General features: G+C 40.2%; 2 protein-coding genes across 8 annotated transcripts in view; one reads left to right on the top strand and one right to left on the bottom strand.

Moving 5' to 3' along the window:
* Positions 1 to 1,906: 1,906 nt before the first annotated feature.
* On the top strand, positions 1,907 to 7,090 carry SDR42E1 (short chain dehydrogenase/reductase family 42E, member 1). Of its 4 annotated transcripts, none has more exons than XM_030512848.1 (3): positions 1,907 to 1,968; positions 2,412 to 2,513; positions 3,760 to 7,090. In XM_030512848.1, the coding sequence occupies exons 2-3, from the start codon at positions 2,446 to 2,448 to the stop codon at positions 4,865 to 4,867; spliced, it is 1,176 nt and encodes a 391-aa protein (XP_030368708.1). In that variant the 5' UTR covers positions 1,907 to 1,968; positions 2,412 to 2,445; the 3' UTR covers positions 4,868 to 7,090. The 4 variants fall into 4 exon arrangements, with proteins under 4 accessions (XP_030368708.1, XP_030368707.1, XP_030368706.1 ...); XM_030512846.2 differs by lacking the exon at positions 1,907 to 1,968 and adding an exon at positions 1,993 to 2,247; XM_030512849.1 differs by lacking the exon at positions 1,907 to 1,968 and adding an exon at positions 1,993 to 2,165 and having other exon boundaries at positions 2,409 to 2,513.
* The window catches only part of PLCG2 (phospholipase C gamma 2), a 67,520-nt gene continuing 54,848 nt past the window's right edge, over positions 5,111 to 17,782 (bottom strand). Inside the window, exons 30-34 of one of the 4 annotated variants that reach the window (XR_003995153.1) lie at positions 17,257 to 17,424; positions 16,545 to 16,633; positions 12,934 to 13,118; positions 10,650 to 12,143; positions 5,111 to 6,575 (exon numbers count right to left, since the gene is read on the bottom strand). Coding sequence is in view for 1 of the 4 variants with exons in the window: in XM_030512845.1 (XP_030368705.1) it covers positions 12,101 to 12,143; positions 12,934 to 13,118; positions 16,545 to 16,633; positions 17,257 to 17,424 (485 nt within the window). In the remaining 3 variants the exon portion in view is untranslated. Of the gene's footprint in view, positions 12,144 to 12,933; positions 13,119 to 16,544; positions 16,634 to 17,256; positions 17,425 to 17,782 lie in introns of all 4 variants that reach the window. The other 3 variants (XR_003995152.1, XR_003995151.1, XM_030512845.1) reach the window with 3 other exon arrangements.

A 17,782-nucleotide genomic window follows, 5' to 3' on the forward strand; every position in this document is an offset into this window, starting at 1 on the left:
GACAAAACATCATCCTGAGTTTAACAACTGCCTATCTGCCTATTCAAATACAAGGATTTACCTACACAACATGGAGCGCAAGGTCAGAGATACTCTTCAGACAGCACAAAGCTCTATAAGCTAGCAGGGAGAAAGCGGCTGAAAAGCTTCCATTCTTGGAGATACCAAACACCAACCTGAGTAACCTCTCTGGCTGAACCTGCTTTGTGCAGGCCATTTGACTGGGCAACATGTTCTCAGTCAAATTCCTTTTAACCTCAACTATTCCACAATCCTGCCATGTTCCACTCAAATGTAATCTGTATGATCAGAAGACAAGGCATCAACTGTCATAATTCACTGTGGGACTCCTCAAAGAGAAAACACTTTCTGTTAGAAGATCTTGGGGAGAATTCAGGATCTTTTGCACTTTCCAGGTGATTAAATACTGGGGAAATTTTCTAAAAATCTTCATCAAGACTGAGGTATTATGCATAAATCCAGAAATATATGCAGTGCTACAGAGTTCTTATATTCAGCATTTAGGAATACATAAGTGTTTTTTCTGCTTCTGAGCTACAATTCTCATACCTCTATGAACACACCATTGATTATATGTCTGCAAGGCATTTCAAGGGATGCTTCAAGGCTGCCTCTTCTGCCCATACAGACAGGGAAATCAGCTGTGATTGAAGGATGCCCTCCAAACCAGACACCCTGCGCATCTACATGGATGCAGCAGCTCTGCATAGTTAGGTTGTACAGCACAAGCTCTGCACTTGAAATTGCTATTTAAGAGTCACCAGAGGTTCCAGCAAGAACTCAGAGCTAAAAAAAATTCTTTATGGATCACAGAATTCTTTTTAGAATCTGCTTCACTTTAATTCTTGCCAGCCATCAATCACAATAAAACCACTGTGTACCGCGCCTGCTTCCGTCAAGGTTTTGCAAACAGAAACTTGTGTTTTTCAAGCAGTTTTGACACTGAATCTACTTTTTGAGTCACATTCCCCAAGCGGCTCACACTCCTGCGGAAGAAGAAGGGAAAGTAGCGCAAAACAGACTTTGATAGTGTAATTCTTCATTGTTTTTCTATTACAGCTCGCTCTCACAGGCAGCTCGCAGTGGATTGCTGATGCTTAACTCGGGAGTAATTCTGCAGTAGTCAGTCAGCACCGTGGGTTGTTTTACCCACATTTCAGCTTCTGCTAGAGGCGCAGAAGACTTCTGTTCGTGTGTTATGTGGTACTTGCGATGGGCACCACTTCACAGCCCCAAGAAGCTACAAGGGCATAGCTTTCCTATACATGGTGGGTCCTTTGAAGGCAGCTGCGCTATCTTGACACCGATATGTTCAGCAGCAAGGCTAGAAACTCCGCTGTCCCCCCATAACACCCAGTTCAAGGTGCTCTCAAAGGGCTCTTTAGCCACAAGGTCCCTCCCAAGTATCCTCAGTCCAACCTCATACCCCCAAGGTGACACTTGCAGGCACACACTGATGAAAGGCACAAACATCGGGATGTGGCACAGCTGGAACAGGGTCAGGCTTCAAAGACAAACAGAGACTCCCCATTTTAAAGTGCCACACGCTGAGAGCCAAGCACTGGTTGAGCGTGCTCGGGGAAGAGAAGGGGGAAAGCATCTCCATGATGTACCCATCACAAGCCAGCACTCCATAACACAGTGCGGAGGCTGAAATGGTTTTGGTGGCTGAAAAACAACACAGCGCTGACTGACTGCAGCACTTTCCGGGCACACAAATTGACACGGCAAACTCCAACTAGCCGAGCTCGTTCACCGGGACAAAACTCCCACCTCTCCATAACAACTTCTCCTCAGACCGCCCCATCGCTCTTCCCGCCCAAACCGCCCCGCCGCCATCTTGCCCCGGCTGCTCCCGCCCCTTGCCGCCGCGCACTCCATTTCCCGGGAGACCCAGCGGCACCGCGGCGCTGAGGGAAGGCGGCGGCGGCGGCGGCGGAGCAGCAGGTACGGGCGGGAGCCGCCGAGCCTCCGGCCGGAGCCGCTGCCCCGAGCCCCGCTCCCCGCCCGAGGGGGCTCCGCTCCGCTCCGCTGCTCAGCGCGGCTCTGCGCTCCCTGCAGGTCACCGCTGGGAGGGCGCCGTCCCGCCCGCAGCGCTCCGCATGCGGCCGGTGGACACGGAGTGGAACAAGGCCCGGGGAGGGCAATTGAACACTTAACTGTTTGTAGCGGCAGTTATATGCTTGCTTTTCTCACAGCGGTCATCTTTTCTCCATATATATATATGTATGTATAACCTCTCCTTTGAGAATGTACTTCTGCCTCGCCTGCAAGAGGGTAAAATGAAGGGCTTCGATTAAAACGTGAAATATATCTGTGAAGAACAGAATGTGTAGTGACATTAAAGCTCTGGTTGATTTTAATGTGTGTATTTACAATGTGTTTTATAGGTCAGTTTGCTTAAATAGTGCCCAAGGAAAGAGGATGGAACCAGAAAAGACTGCCAAGCAAAGAGTCCTCGTTACTGGAGGAGGTGGCTATTTTGGCTTCCGGTTAGTACATTAAGTAATTATTACATACCAGAATAAATGTAAAAGATTGCGGCTGGCAAGGCAACAAAACCCATCTGTACAAGGGAAATCTGTGGGCCTGAGATGCCTGATGATGATCTCAGTTTTAAACAAACATGCTCTACTGTTTCCACCTGCTTTTAAGTAAATATGTTATTCCGCTTCCAAATGTCAAGCATCAGGTGACTTGCAGATATTTACCTGTCTGGTCGACTTTGTAATGGGGATTTAAATCACTGCCTGCAGAGCACGGCTACACCTGTATCCAGACACTTCTTTTGACAGTATGCCATGGCCTTCACACATGTGCTTAGCTATATGGATTAAATACTCCAGCTGCTCTCTACTCTCAAGGATATATTTATTTTCATGGACAGTGATGTTTTAGGATTAGAGTTGTTAATAAGGAATGTATTTCAGCAAAATCCATTTTCTCCTCACTGCAGACGGCTCTGCAGGCCATGTAAATTAAAAACCCTATTTTAAGCCCTAAACTATATGCTAGAGTACCTTCAGAGTTACAACTACTTACGTTGGTGTGAGGGATTACAGTCATGACCAAAAAGTAAATTTCAAGATCTGACTTCTGTTTGGCTTTTCTTTTGCTGTATCCCCTTTAGGCACTATAAAAATAGAAGTTGTAGGCAACTGGGAGAGGAATACCAACTTTGTGCTATTTGTCAATACCTATGTTTATACCTGTGACTTGGAGTAAAACCTAGACATGGCGAAGTACTCATAGAAGCATCTTGTTCATTTCTCTTCTCCATCAATTTCAAATACAACAGCAAAGATCAACCTGTTGCTGTGGCAGAATTGGGATGGCACAAAAGCAGTAAGATAAGAACAGCAGTATTTGGCTACAGATTTACATTTGAAAGGTTTGCTGTTGCTGATCTTTTGGGGACAGAAGCAGAGAAACAACTGGGTTCTTCCAAAAAGCTGCGGAAAGCACTTCAGTTACTTCTGTTCTGATTTTTCCTTCACAGCAGTTCTGCCTCTTTTTTTCTTTGTCCTTTTCTCTCGAAAATTTGATGGCGTGTGAGAAATCAGTTCAGTACCTGAAGTATCACAGTTGAATCTGTAGTAAATGGCTGAATATTTAAGACTCCCATCAGAAATAGAAGGGAAAAAAGAAATCTGTATTAAAATAGTTAACAATCTCACCTCCAGGCTTCATGCATCATTGTGCTAGGTATACTAACATATGGTTTCTATCATGTTTTAGTTTAGGCTGTGCCATATACCAAAAGGGAGTAGATGTGATTCTCTTTGATGTCATGAAGCCACTTCAAACCGTGCCAGAGGGAATAAAGTTCATGCAAGGGGATGTCCGTTGCCTGTCTGAAGTGGAAGAGGCTCTTAGAGATGTAATCTGTGTATTCCATATTGCGTCCTACGGAATGTCTGGCAGGGAGCAGCTGAACCGAAAACTTATAGAAGATGTTAATGTAAAAGGAACAGAAAATGTCATCCAAGCCTGCAAGAGCACAGGAGTGTCGAGTCTGGTTTATACAAGCACATACAACGTGATATTTGGAGGCCAGATCATAGAAAATGGGGATGAATCACTGCCTTATCTACCTCTTCACCTTCATCCAGATCACTACTCCCGGACCAAATCTTTAGCTGAAATGAAGGTGCTGGAGGCAAATGGTGCTGAGCTTGGAAACGGGAAAGGTGTATTAAGGACTTGTGCTCTCCGACCAGCAGGCATCTATGGGCCTGGAGAACAAAGACACCTTCCAAGAATAGTTAGTTACATCGAAAGGGGACTGTTTAAATTTGTATATGGAGATCCTCTTAGTTTAGTGGAATTTGTACACGTAGACAATCTAGTTCAGGCTCATATCCTTGCCTCTGAGGCCCTCAAAGCCAACAAAAAGCACATAGCTGCAGGCCAAGCGTATTTTATTTCAGATGGCCGGCCTGTAAATAACTTTGAATTCTTCCGCCCGCTGGTGGAAGGTTTGGGTTACAAGTTCCCAACCTGTCGTCTTCCTCTCTCCCTTGTCTATTTTTTTGCATTCCTTACCGAAGTGGTTCATTTTCTGGTAGGACATGTTTATAATTTTCAGCCTCTCCTCACTCGCACAGAGGTTTACAAAACTGGGGTCACACATTATTTTAGTATGGAGAAGGCCAGAAAGGAGCTGGGGTACGAGCCTCAGCAGTACAGCCTGAATGATGTGGTTGAGTGGTTTAGATCTCAGGGGTGTGGAGCAAAGCCAAGAAAATACACCATTATCCATCTTGTGAGAGATGGAGCACTGCTCATGCTGCTGATTGCAGTGGTGGTCTCGTGGTTTCCATCTGCGGTTACATTTTCACTCTGAAAGGTGAAGCACTGAGCACGGAGGACAGAATTTAGTTATGTTCTCTGAGTACTCTTGGTTTTGACAGACAGGAAATCAGAATTAAAAAAAAAAAATCAACCACATATTTGTGTCATTCAGGTACATATCTTTAATAGTTTTATCCCCAAAGAACAGAACTGCTGCATACAAAGGTGTAATTTTTATAAATAATTCCTCTCCAAAGTTAAATCGATCAGATCGCTAACATCATGAAGCTCAGTATTACAGTAACAGCATTTTAATTCCAGGTACAACAGCACACTACAGTGAGTAGAACAAACATCCCCAGACAGACCCTTCTTCTTCCCTGATGGGATGATACTCTTGATCCATGCCATTTATTCCTGAAGAGTTTGTGCTACATGATCCAGAGGACAATAAACTTACTCTTTGATCACATTCCAAAACCAAATTCTGCTTTCCAGCTTGGATGTATGTATGCCTAACCAAGATTAACTGATAAACTACTAGACAATAAATAAATGCCTTGGGTTGGTTTTTTTTGATGAATGCATTCTGGTGTGTTTTCTGAGTTACCTCTGCAATATCTAATGACACTTCTCTAAAACGCACAAGTGTTAATCTAAATTATAGGAAAGTACTTGAAGCAGCACAGATCTGCAGGTTTTTCTAACAGTAAAATATGCTTGTTCAAAATGAATGAGCCAGCTAAAGTGCATTCATAAATAAGACCTATGATTTTCCCCAGCATTATTGAATGGTTAAACAAATAATCCATCAAAGACATTCAGGAAGTGATTACATTCACGTTGCACTGTTTATGTAGCATTTTTAGCCTTTGATAATATTTCTTTAACACCTGACACCACTGGAATAGAACTTCCTTTCTTGTAGAGTGATGAACACTTGATATGACAATACTCATAATTTTGTGGAGGTTTTGAGAATAGAAAATAAGACCTTGTTACGTACAGGTCACTACTGTCTCTAGCAACTCCCTCAACTCTGTCAGTTTAATATGAGAGAAACTTCACCTCAAAATGTTAAATGATGAAATTGTTTTCCCTTAATCCATCAGCATTATGGTTTCAGTACCTCTTGGTGAAAGGACAATCCTTCAAGAAGTTTACACTTCTCTTCAAACTTTAGTCCTTCCATTTTAATACCTGAAACTACACCAATCTTAAATGAATTTTGTGTAAGCTGCAGTTAGCCCTTCTGTTAAGCTGTACTGTGATTTAAATGGGGAAGTGGAGAGACAGTAGTTCTACCACATTGGTAAAGGATTCTCAGAAAACAAAAATGCCTGAATAGAGAAACCAAGCAAAGAGTGCTGCTACCCATGTTTATAGATGGAGATTTTTGTTAATGATACATGATGCCTGAAGACAGCATTACTTTTTAAATATTGAGTTTTTGAGAATTTTACCTCTAAAAACCAAAAAACAAAAATCACAATTGATAACTACATGTTTTCTTTCCTTGAAATTTGACTTTACTCCTCCTTCATTCTCCTACCAGTATGTAAAGAAACCACCATGAGAGGAAATAAACGTAATACTTAGCTTGAGGGACAGCTCGAGAGAACTGAACTCCCCCTCTCTCCCTACTTTTTTCCCCCCTATATACTTTATATACTCATGCATAAAGAGCTTTTGTGCCTCCAGCAGAGTGAGGGTGGCAGAAGGGCCGCTTTCCAGAAGTCATTAATACACAGCATCATAGTCTGCAGAAGAAAGAAACCTTTTTAATGAAACAGAAAAAAAGACTGTCATGACCCCATGAAAGCACTGGACCGCTGTTCTCTTTCCAACAAGGCCATTTTTTCAAGCAAAAGCCACTGGGTTATTTTCCCCTTTTAAGTTCTCTGGTTTTGACCCAGTGTTATCAGAAATAGATAAGAAATTTTAATGCCAGCAGAAGCAAGAGACAAAAACAAAATGTACAATGAATTGCACAATCCTGTTGCACAGAACCATTATAACAGTATTTCATCCTAAGTCTTGTAAAAATATGGGACATAACTCCTGTGCCCCAGAGGAATTTCTTCTGCTATTTGTGATCTCTTTATTAAGCAAAACTCAGCTACTGCCACTCATAATTAGCTCAGTGGTGGGGTTAGTGGAAAAATCTATGACAGGGTCCTAAACTTATGAAGCCTAAATTTACACTGTCAAATACCAGCTGAGGTCAAAGCCCTGGACAGCTTTTGGGTACAGAAGAAGAGGAACCTTCTAAGAAAACAGGAGAAAAAAAAAAAAAATTGAATGAAAACAACCCAAAAATACCAGGACTCTGCAGAAGCTGACTCAACACATGAACCTTTCCATTTGTCTGGAGTCAAGGACGGAACTTTTCACTGATAACAGAACAGGAGGCTTTATTTTGTCCTAACAGCCCATGACATTTACTGGAGCACAAGATACTAAATCAGGTGCTTGTTAGGAGAAACAGGCAGCAGCTTGGCAATGGCCACTCCAGTCCCATCCACATTGTGCCGGTATATTCATTAAATCCCCATCATTCAGCTGCACCTAGTAAAAAAACCAAAGTCCTGACTACAGCAAAGGTGGAGGATACTCTTCCTCTTCTCACAATAAAACCAGGAAATCTGTGGCTTAAGGAGATACTTTAAAATTGCTTGAAAATTACGTATGCATAAAGCCAGTCACAGCTGCTCTATTTTAAGTATTTTACAACAAGAATTCTCTCTCTTTCTTCCTGTTATTGCTACTCCTGCATGAATAGCTGAGTAGATTAAGGTAATTAATTCAAGTGTTGTGTCTGCTTCCAAATTTTAATCTATTACCTGTTTCCTGAAAGTGAATTACCAGAAATTCATCTAAAAACTGAAAAAGTGGAACTGAAAATATAGCAGAGCTTCAATTTTTCCTAGTCCTCAAAATTACTTAACAACTGACAAGTGCCTCTCTATAAAGAATGATGATGATGTTTGAAGAATCTTTGGTCAGCTGCTTAACCTCACATACAGGGTGTCAAGGTAAAACTTTGGCAGATATGCATGAACTGATACTTCTAGTGTATAGTTAAATATATTCATTTTAGAAGTTTAAATGTTAATCATCCTTTAAGTAGACCAGATTTTATAGTGCCTTCTCCTAATTGACCCAACCAAAATATTCCTTCATTCCTATTTATTAATTTCCACATACTTTCAAGAATATAGTGGCATATTTATTTATTTATGTGATCTTCAGAGAAAAGCGTCCTGAGTACTGATAATTTACACATATCATAAAAGATCTGGGGATTAAATTGCAATTCAGGAGCACACAAATGTTTAGGGAACTACTTCTGTTTTCTTTTAGTCAAGCTGTTTTGCTGGAGTAACAGCTAAGAATGTAGACTAGCAATGAATGAAACTGCACTTCAAGTTCTGTTAAAATTAATAGCTACGCATGTGTGTAAATGCTGTTATGGATAAGAAGATAAAGTTGGCTCCCAACTGATTCTGAAGGTTCATTTTCATTACATTACACTACTATTTCTAATGACAATAAATGGAATTTCAGTCTGGAACAAAGAGTGCAGTTGGAAATGCCAACACACAACCACAGCAGAATTCAACAGCAGTACTTCAGCTTACATGCAGCATGCGGATCTTTACAACCAGTCTGAAGAATTCAAAGACAACCGCTGGTACATACCTAATGCTGTCTCACCATCTAGAAGATAGATGCATTGGGGTGGAAAAAGGTGAGAATATATGAAACAAAACACCTGAACGAAGCAATTTTGTGGACTTCATACCATTACTCACAAATTCAAAGGTGACCTCCTAGATAACTTTGGCTGCAGATACCTCATATTGATTCCTGTTCAGTATGCATATAATCTTTATCAAAAGACTAAGATAACTTTTTTTTCCCCAATACTGCCAACAATGACAAAATCACAATATAAAGACCACGTGCATTCACCCAGCAGCACTTCTGCCCATGTAACATCGGGGCAGAAAGCGTGCTGACATTTTATGGTGAACGTCAAGATTAATGTTCTTGCAAATTACTACACACTTAATCTTTGCCTTGTTCAGACTTTACTGTTGGAATTGATACAAATCTGATGCTCACCAGGGCTGAAGTTTCTATCTACCTATCACTGAAAAAGGTCGGTTCGGACTTGCAAGTTAAACATGATCTTCGACCTTTTCCTTCTGCCCTGCTTGTTTGCAGCCAGATGAAGTGCAACAGCAACCATGTCTATGGAAACAATCAATAAGTCAGTTCATCTTAAAAACACCCAAATGCCCTTCCTCCAACCTCCAGGAGAACACACCAACAGACCACTTTTCAGTAAGAACTCATCCTGCCTTGAACGACTGGCAAAAATCAAGAAATTCAATGAGCAAAGCTTAAACAAAGGAGCACCTGGAATCATCCACAAAGAGTATTAAAAAACTATTTATTAAAATAAGTTATTTTAAGGATTTTAAGCTATCTCTATAAGAATAAAACAATTTAATAGATATTAACTTCAAAAAATTTATAAATGTTTTTTCTCCTAGGCTATAAAATTAGCACATGCATTCAGACCTTCTTCCATATTAAAACAGTTGCAACTGTGAAGGAGTTGCTACAGAGTCTGCCCTGACAAAGAATTGAGGGGTGAGGTTTTGGAGTTAAAACACAGAGTGGAAGAAACAAGAGAAGGGTTATTACACATCACTTGCAAGTCAACAAAATAGTCAATGGAGTATTTTCCTTCTGAAAACAGTGTAACATACTCTGGGGGAAAGCCTTACCATAAAATAAAATGCATTTCCATAAATACAGAGGGAATGCCTCTTTTGACATCACATACGTGTGAAGAACATGCACAGGACTTTTCGAAGGACTATAAAACGTGCTAATTTTTAAGTATTTGCAGAGCAGCAGCACAAGGAACTCCTGTGTTCATCACACAGTGGTTGTCCTGTGTCAGGAATATACATACCAACAAAAGAAGCCAGGACAAATGGACAATTCAGTTATGTCTGCCCTGGAACTGAGCTTAACAAAAAATCCCCACAAAAGGAAAGAAAAACCACACACAGCAACAGCCTCGAGCTCTAGGGTTTGATCTCCCTGAGCTCTAGCATCTTGTAATGCCCTATCTTCTGTGATCAGTCCAAAACTAGTTGGGACTCAGCTGCCTATAAATCCTGTCCCACCTGTAGTAACAACCTCAGGACCTTCCAGACAAGGCTTTGGGCCACTGTGTCTAATCAACACTGACAGCGCAGTGTTCTCACAACATTAAATAAGAATAGTGGAGGATGTTGTACGAAATATCACAGGGACTGATCATACCGCAAACTAACCACATCCGGGAACACGCTACAAAATGCACACATGTGAAAGGTATCCCCACCTCAAGGAACAGCAACTAGATCCCCATATTACACCTGGATTCTGCAGATAAGCCTAGCTTTATACAGCAGTCTAGGTTACAGCTTCTCCTCCTAAAACCACAGTCGATGTGGGTTTTAATTTGTTTAAGGGGGGGGGCTGCACCCATCTAATCCTCAAACAGGTTAATCACAATGGAGCACTGATGATATTTCAGGCAGGAGGAAGAAATGCAAAGAATGCCTGTAACTTTGCTCTCTTTTCAGTTGGGTGATTGGTAATTATTTTCTTAATAATAAAAAGAAAAATTACAGAAGCCTCCCCACTGTGGGATACACTATTACAGCACTTTCATCTTCGAGACAAGACTGTCTTTACAGAGTAACTAAAACCTCTAGGGGGTTCCTCAAACCATCATCTGCAAATGCACAATGGCATCAATTAAGTACCTCTTGGAACAACATAAGTCGTTTCAGCATGGGGAGCAAGAGAATCTGAAAATTGCTGAGGCAGCTTCGTCAGGCCATGAATCCCAAATCCATGCAAGTTTTCTGTGATCAGAGATACAGCACTGTGAATGCACCATTTTATGCCTCAGGAAGTCACTTAGAAAAACTTTACTCCTCTGCACACATTTGAAAGTTAAAGTCAAACATATAGATAGCAAAACTCCACCCAAAGCAAGCTGGAATTTGATAGTAATAACATACTGCTAGCACAAAGAACAAACACATACACAGATTATGATAACTGCTGTTAAATGTGTCATTGAAGGAATTTAGTTCTGCTTTTTCAGGAAAACACACTTAGCTAATCTAACATGTTTTCTCATCTGTAGCTCCATGTTATTCATTTGATTAAAGTTGCAAGAACGATGTACCTCTATATTTGTGCATACTATCATTCTTGGATTAGATACATTTTGGGAAAATTATCTACATTTACAGAACACTATCATTTGACACTATCGCCTAAGTAGGATTGCAAGGTTAAAAATTGACAGTTCATTAAAAAATTCATTTCTAAGCACATTAGCAGCTGAAAGGATTTGCAAAATGATACTATTGCAAAGTAAATGCTTTTCAGAATTTGAAATACCTTTCCTTTCCGCAAACAAGGTGATATTTCCTACTGCATACCGTAAAACTTTTCCCTCCAGTGCCTTGAGGCTGTGAAGACAGGTTCACAGGGGCTATACACACAGGTTCACACATCATTGCCTTCTTAAACCTTCACAGAGAGTTCAACAAGAAAAACACAACTACAGCTAGAGGACATTTCATTTCAATAAAATTTACATATTATCTAGTTCTCAAAAATACAACAGAAAACTTTTAACAAGACTTAATACAGTATGAGCTATCAGCTGCCCAAAATGTTTTATACAGTATCAGAAGTACTATCTGCTGCCTTGGGCACTGCAACATACGTGACATAACATTGCTGGTGCAGAAGTGCTTTTACAGCATTTAATAAATTAAAAACTGACTACCGGTTAATCTTAAGGAGCCAGGTTGCTGAAGTGGTGTGATTCCATGCATGCAAATTGTTATGAACGTCTTATCTATAGCCTGCGTATACAAATAGAGTGGATGATTTATACTTGTACTTCAGGTATTGATAATGAGAAGCGAGGTCTATCCAACTACATGCCCTCAAATTTTAAAAATCTTGAATACACAGAAGGTCTGGTCTGCACAGAGGGTTTACTTTGTACAGAATATTAGGAACTAAAACAGTTTTTCTTGTAATAAGAAATTATTAAGGAAACCCATCTTTCCGCCTCTTCTTCTTCTTCCAGTCGTTCAGTCTGATGAGACTGTCATTAAGTAGGATGACCAGGATAAGTAAAATCTCTTCCTGAATTGCACCATAAAGCACTCATCAAAGAATGACTGCTTTAAGAGTAGAATTTGCTGTTACTGACTTTCTTCTCCTTTAATCTTAAGGGAAAAGAAAAGGAAAAAGTCAAGTCTACCAAGAATTGCTCAGAAGAAAAGAGTCTACCAAAATCAATTTACTTAGATTCGAATGGCAAGTACTGTATGAGCAACAAGCATTGCAATTTTTTCCCCTCAGTAAATGGGAGTAATCCAGTGATTCATGTACTGTTCAGCACACATAAAAAAAGGGTAAAAATATTTAAAGAAAAGTCTTCCTCCCAGCCCATCTTGAGATCTACTCAAGACTTCCTCCTGGTACATGAAGCCTCTGTCTGTCTCACACTGCAACCAAAGTTGGCAGCAAAGGAAAAAGATCCTTCCCCTAAGCTCTGGATAATGGTCTGACACTTAACTAGCAATTCTATGCTGTTACAGCTCAATACCATTTTTATCTTATTTATGGTTTGTGTATCTAGAAGTCTTCTGTTCCCACATACCTAATATCCTAACAACATTTCCAGGGACATAACTTTAATAGTGTAGAAGCAGAAAGGCAGTTTATTTATCTGGCTGCAAATACTGGAAAGCTGGGGAAGAGAGGAATACAAACTCACATATCTCACTGTGACCACGGAAACCGCTATTTCACGGAGCAGACATTTCACAGCATCTGCTGGCCTCTAGCGGCATGCAGCCCGGCCTTGCTTCACTGCAGCCCTTCCTTGCTTCAGATATGCTCATTCTACCCTCACCACTCTTTAAATGCTCGCTTTGATAAATCCGAGATTTCCCTACCATAAATCATGTCTAGATAGAGCTGCCTTGGAAACAAGAACGATTATCCACCCACCTGCGGTTGCATGTGTCTTGATATATCTGTAGTTTGTGCTCATTCACATTGAATTCTTTCAATATAGCATCTCTGTTAGGATTCCTTAAATTCATATGGGCGTCATAAAGGAACAGCTGGTTATTAAGCTCCTCCTGGCGCTTCCGAAGTTGCCGACACGAGGAGTAAAGCTCTTCTTCACTTTCCTTCAAAAGAATATTGGAAGTCAATGTAACTTGTAAGACACATACCCAAAATGACATGGAATCGACATAGTTTGGGGGATTATTTTGTTTTCTTAAACATATTCCATTAGCTCTATAGAATGTTTTATAAAACTAGTTTGAAGTACTATTTAAAACTTTTAAAGAAAGTTTTATAAAAGTATGTTTCTGGAATGTTTGCAGAAACAAACTAAGAAGACACCAAAAATCTGCCTCGGGCCCACAGCATGACCAACAATACCGTCTAATGGAGGGCATCAGGGACATTTCAGCACAAGTCATGAAACGTGTATACTTAAACACTTCCATTGGTATATTTTTCCCTAAAAAAGCATGTCAGTTTACTGAGGAAAGGACAGTAAAGGGTGTGTCATGATGGGGTATAGGATTATAACAGTTTTAAGAATGCTTTTTTTTTTTAAGTTTAATTTTTGACTCTTCCATCATATTTGTGCATTACGTGACATACTACAAATTTTTCCTATTGAAATCTAGACTAGTAAACAGGACCCCTAATAGCAGCAAGTACTTGGACGATCAAGAAAGAAGGACAGATCCTGTGTTTCTATGTAGCTATGGCAATTCAGTAATTGCATTACTGAACAAAGTATTTGAACAAAGTATTTGAAGAATCATGTGCAGCAATCTGAGTTTCTGTTGTTGTGTGCGGCCCACAGCAGAAGGTCTCAAAATATTCCACACGCATAAAATATAACCATTATGATTCCATTTGTGACTTCAAATTATTTTAATACTTCAACACTTTGAATGCAAAACCTGCCTCCTTTATAGAGTTGCTAGCGGGGAATAGTACTGGCAGAACTGAAATCTTAATTCTCACATCAGCAGCAAAACAAGATACTCATCCTACACGAAATGACATGCAATCAATAAATGTAATAAATCCAAACATTTTCAGAGGCAGCATACTAATAAGAATGCCTCTTTCTGCACTCGGTCCAGATCTAGGAAACCTGATAGGTTAGAAACCTACCCAAGGGGTTTCAGTTAGGGCAACAAGATCCTTTCTGTCGTCCCAGAACACACTCCCACCCGGGTATGGATTGAAGCAACTGAAACAGCCTTAGTGCTATGCTACTAATTAAGATTTTTAAAGTGGTTTTTTTTAGAAAGGGAAGGAAACTTTTTATTCCCAAATTGCAAAGGGAAAAGCAGACTGACAATTACCAATTTGCAGGTGTAATCATCAAGATGTATACCGTACTACTATTTGTGCCTGTAAATGTATCCACAACGCAAGACTTCAAAACCCCATTGAAGAATGTCCATTTCAATCTTTATGTTAAAAATCATATACACCATTGAGGCTGATTGTAATCAGAAAATGCTGAAGAGAGACACACACTTTCTGAAGCAAGTAAATACATTTTCAAGCAAATAAGACATGCTTCTAAATGTAACAACCACCTCGGTATAGTACAATTTCTACAGGATCAAGAAAACTTGTTAACTTCAACAGAAACTTCATGAGGCTCCACATGACAATTCACAAATGTGCATGCTTACAGCTACAATATTCTTACTTCTCTATTCCTGAGAAATTCCACAGCCATCTGTAATTCCCCTTCATAATTTTGTACATTTCATCTCCAAGACTATGCAGATGGGCTCTGTATATAAACAGGCCTGATATGAAATTATATCATTTTATGGAGGGTCATCATTAAAAAAAAAAGGGGGGCAAAAGAACAGATGGAGACAGTCTTGATCTTCTCTGATGCTCCTTGAATGAGCTGGCAGAAGTTCTAGCGGTTGATTAACTACAGCAAGGCTTGATCTGCTGCAGACTGCCAAACAAAAGGGGAATTTTTTGAAAGTTCTTCTGCCTCTGCATTGGCACCCGGAGACATCAGACGCTGTAAAAATACAGAGCTGTGTTGTATCTTCATTTGGCTTAACAAGCAGAAGGGGCTTCAAGAGTGCGAAATGTACTACTGTCAAAGGACTCGGTGCTGACAGATTGGGAGACATACTGCTGCTATGAACATCACTTTAAGAGCTACTCCTGCCCCAGGCAAGTAATGATCTGAATTTCTGAAGAGAAACCGCGGCAGAAGGAATTCACAATATACCTACAAGTGATGTCCATGCTTGACATATTAGGCAGTGGCGAGCTGCTGCCAGTTTCCTCAAAGGCAGCAAGCCAGAAAATAGCACTTCCTCAGACCTCCTCTATCAGACTTGCGTCCATGAAACACAAGCATTTTAAACTTTATCTTCAAAGGGCATAGGTCTCTTGTTTACACATACACATGTAGTCTCACCTTCTACCCCTCTCTTGCTCTCATGACTCTATGCTAGCCAACAGAACGAACCTACCTCAGCTGCCAAACACTGTCATTACACACAGTCATTTTACATCATGCGTTGTGAGGTGGCTTTGTAAAACCCTTGACAAAGGATGTCTGAAAAAGGCTGCCACTCCTTTGTGAAGAAGAATGTGACTGAATTCAGTAATTTCCATTTCATTGTATGCAACTGCAGGCGCAAACCCCTCCACAGACATAATGACTTACAGTTAGCAGAAGTTGGGTGTTTTAATCAGGAAAAATAATGTACACTGGTGTGAACTGCAGTGTAAGCCTGAATAATTGTAAAAGACCATAAATAAGAAGTTGGACTTTTTTTTTTCTATCTCTGAATCTGAAAGGTATTGGAAAGCATCCTGACATACCCACTTCTCGCTTTCATCACATGGCCTCAACACCAGTGTTTTTAAATTACATAAATTATGGAGATACGGAGAGTCTGAGAATAATCCTGCTTCAAATCAACATATACAGCTAGCACCTTTGGAACCAACAAATGCTGTTCACAGATCAGCCACTTTAATGCCTGGCTTCATGAGCAAGGATGCATCATTATTTCCTCCCATGTATGTTTAAAAATACTGCTACTTCAATTAGTTATTTTAGAAAGACTTGAAAGAAGCAGATTAGCACTTCCATAGGAAACAAAATGTGTCTTCCACCTGATGGATTGATTATTGTAATGAAGTACTGAGAGAAATTACTATCTTTTCTTCTAAAATGATTTCTTTTCATGTAGGACCTTTAAAAAAAGATTATTCTACAAAGTCAAAGCTGAATTTAGCTAGCTTTGCATGGCATCAGTCAGCTAACAAGGGAAGACAATGACCATGCTATTACAGCAAAAACTAGTGGAGGTAATGAGGCTTTGTTAGTGCATTATTTCTTGTAACAACTACATAATCTGTCCACTCAGGGGGACTTTGCGATACTGGTCTTTCCCAGTACCTGCAGAAGAAATGCCTGACGATAGCACATCAGACACAGAATGAAAACTAAATCCTAATTTCCTGGTTTCCACAAAGAACTGATATCATATTCTCTCTAAGTGCATAACAAATCCCCCCGTAGTTCTCACCAGAACTTGTTGCATTTCACAGTGAACCAGAAGTGAGGCCAGCTCTATATCTTCACTATAGCCGTTCTTGAGAGGAACTGATCTAAAACCTGCACGAGGGGAAACATATGCAAAGGACACTTAGAGACAAGGCAGAGGGTTATCTGCAGTCACAAGAATGGTGCATACAGTGCTGAGGACTAACAAAATCTTCATCGCAAATGCTTTGCTGCTGAGAGCAGGCTTTGCTACAACAGCTACAGGGAAGCAAAAGGCAAGAGTGGCAAAATTGAGAAATGTGATTTCATATGCTCTTGAAAACTGAAGCCAGAAACAGAGGAGAGCAGAAAACTTACTCTACATACGTCCATATCTAGGATAATTAACAGAACAAATGTACAGACACCAAAGCAGAAAAAAATCTTCCCAGATTTTACTCAGAGCACATAACCCTGTTGCTGAAATGGAGTATGTGGTAAAGACAGTGCATATTATTCTACATAATGCTTTCCTATCTTTAAAATGAAGGAATTTCAGTAGGGCAAGAGGATCATTTTAAATACTTACATACTACACACCCAGTATCCTAATAAACATCGGATTCAAGGAATTCAGATCAAAAGAGCATTTGTCTTTTGACATGTTGTAGCTGCTACTGAGAGCAAAGTCACAATACATCAATGCTGAACAGCATCTTTCTGACTTAGCCCCTTATTGTACCCACTGATCTTACCTGACTTGATTCCTTTGATGGGAAAAGTGGCATGTGCTAAGAAATTGGGATCACTGAACATATCCTCCTCATACACAACAAAGCGCAGAAACGCTAGATTTGGATCATAAATTTCAAATTTCACTTGCTCTGGACAGGGTGCCCAAACTGGATTAAGGCCATTGTCGTCTGTAACGAAAGGGAACAGCTGCAGTATAAAGCAATAATTTCACTTCATTCACATATGAGTATGTATCCCATGACATTTTCTGGGGACGCAAAGACCCAAAAATCCTATTTACCATCTGTCTCCTGTTGTAACCTTGCTTCAGAAGGTTTGTATTTGTTTATTTGGGCGGGAAGATAGGAGGAAACTTGGCAGGGATGCAAATACATGAAGAACAGCTATTATTAAAGCTATTATTTGTAATTAAATGTGTAATTGGACACATATCTGTAAAAAAAAAAAAAGGCAAGCTAATTCATTGCTTATATTAATGATCCTCATGCTCCATGTCAGAGTAAAAACATGAAAAGCACTGGGAAG

This window comes from Strigops habroptila, chromosome Z, assembly GCF_004027225.2.
Source record: "Strigops habroptila isolate Jane chromosome Z, bStrHab1.2.pri, whole genome shotgun sequence".
NCBI classification, from domain to species: Eukaryota; Metazoa; Chordata; class Aves; order Psittaciformes; family Psittacidae; genus Strigops; species Strigops habroptila.

What these genes read in the sequence shown, in the direction of transcription:
- SDR42E1 (XM_030512847.1), top strand. Translation starts at nt 2,350, where the DNA reads ATGTGTAGTGACATTAAAGCTCTGGTTGATTTTAATGTGTGTATTTAC. An exon ending in GGTGGCTATTTTGGCTTCCG is followed by an intron (nt 2,514 to 3,759) that starts GTTAGTACATTA and finishes ATCATGTTTTAG; the next exon opens with TTTAGGCTGTGCCATATACC.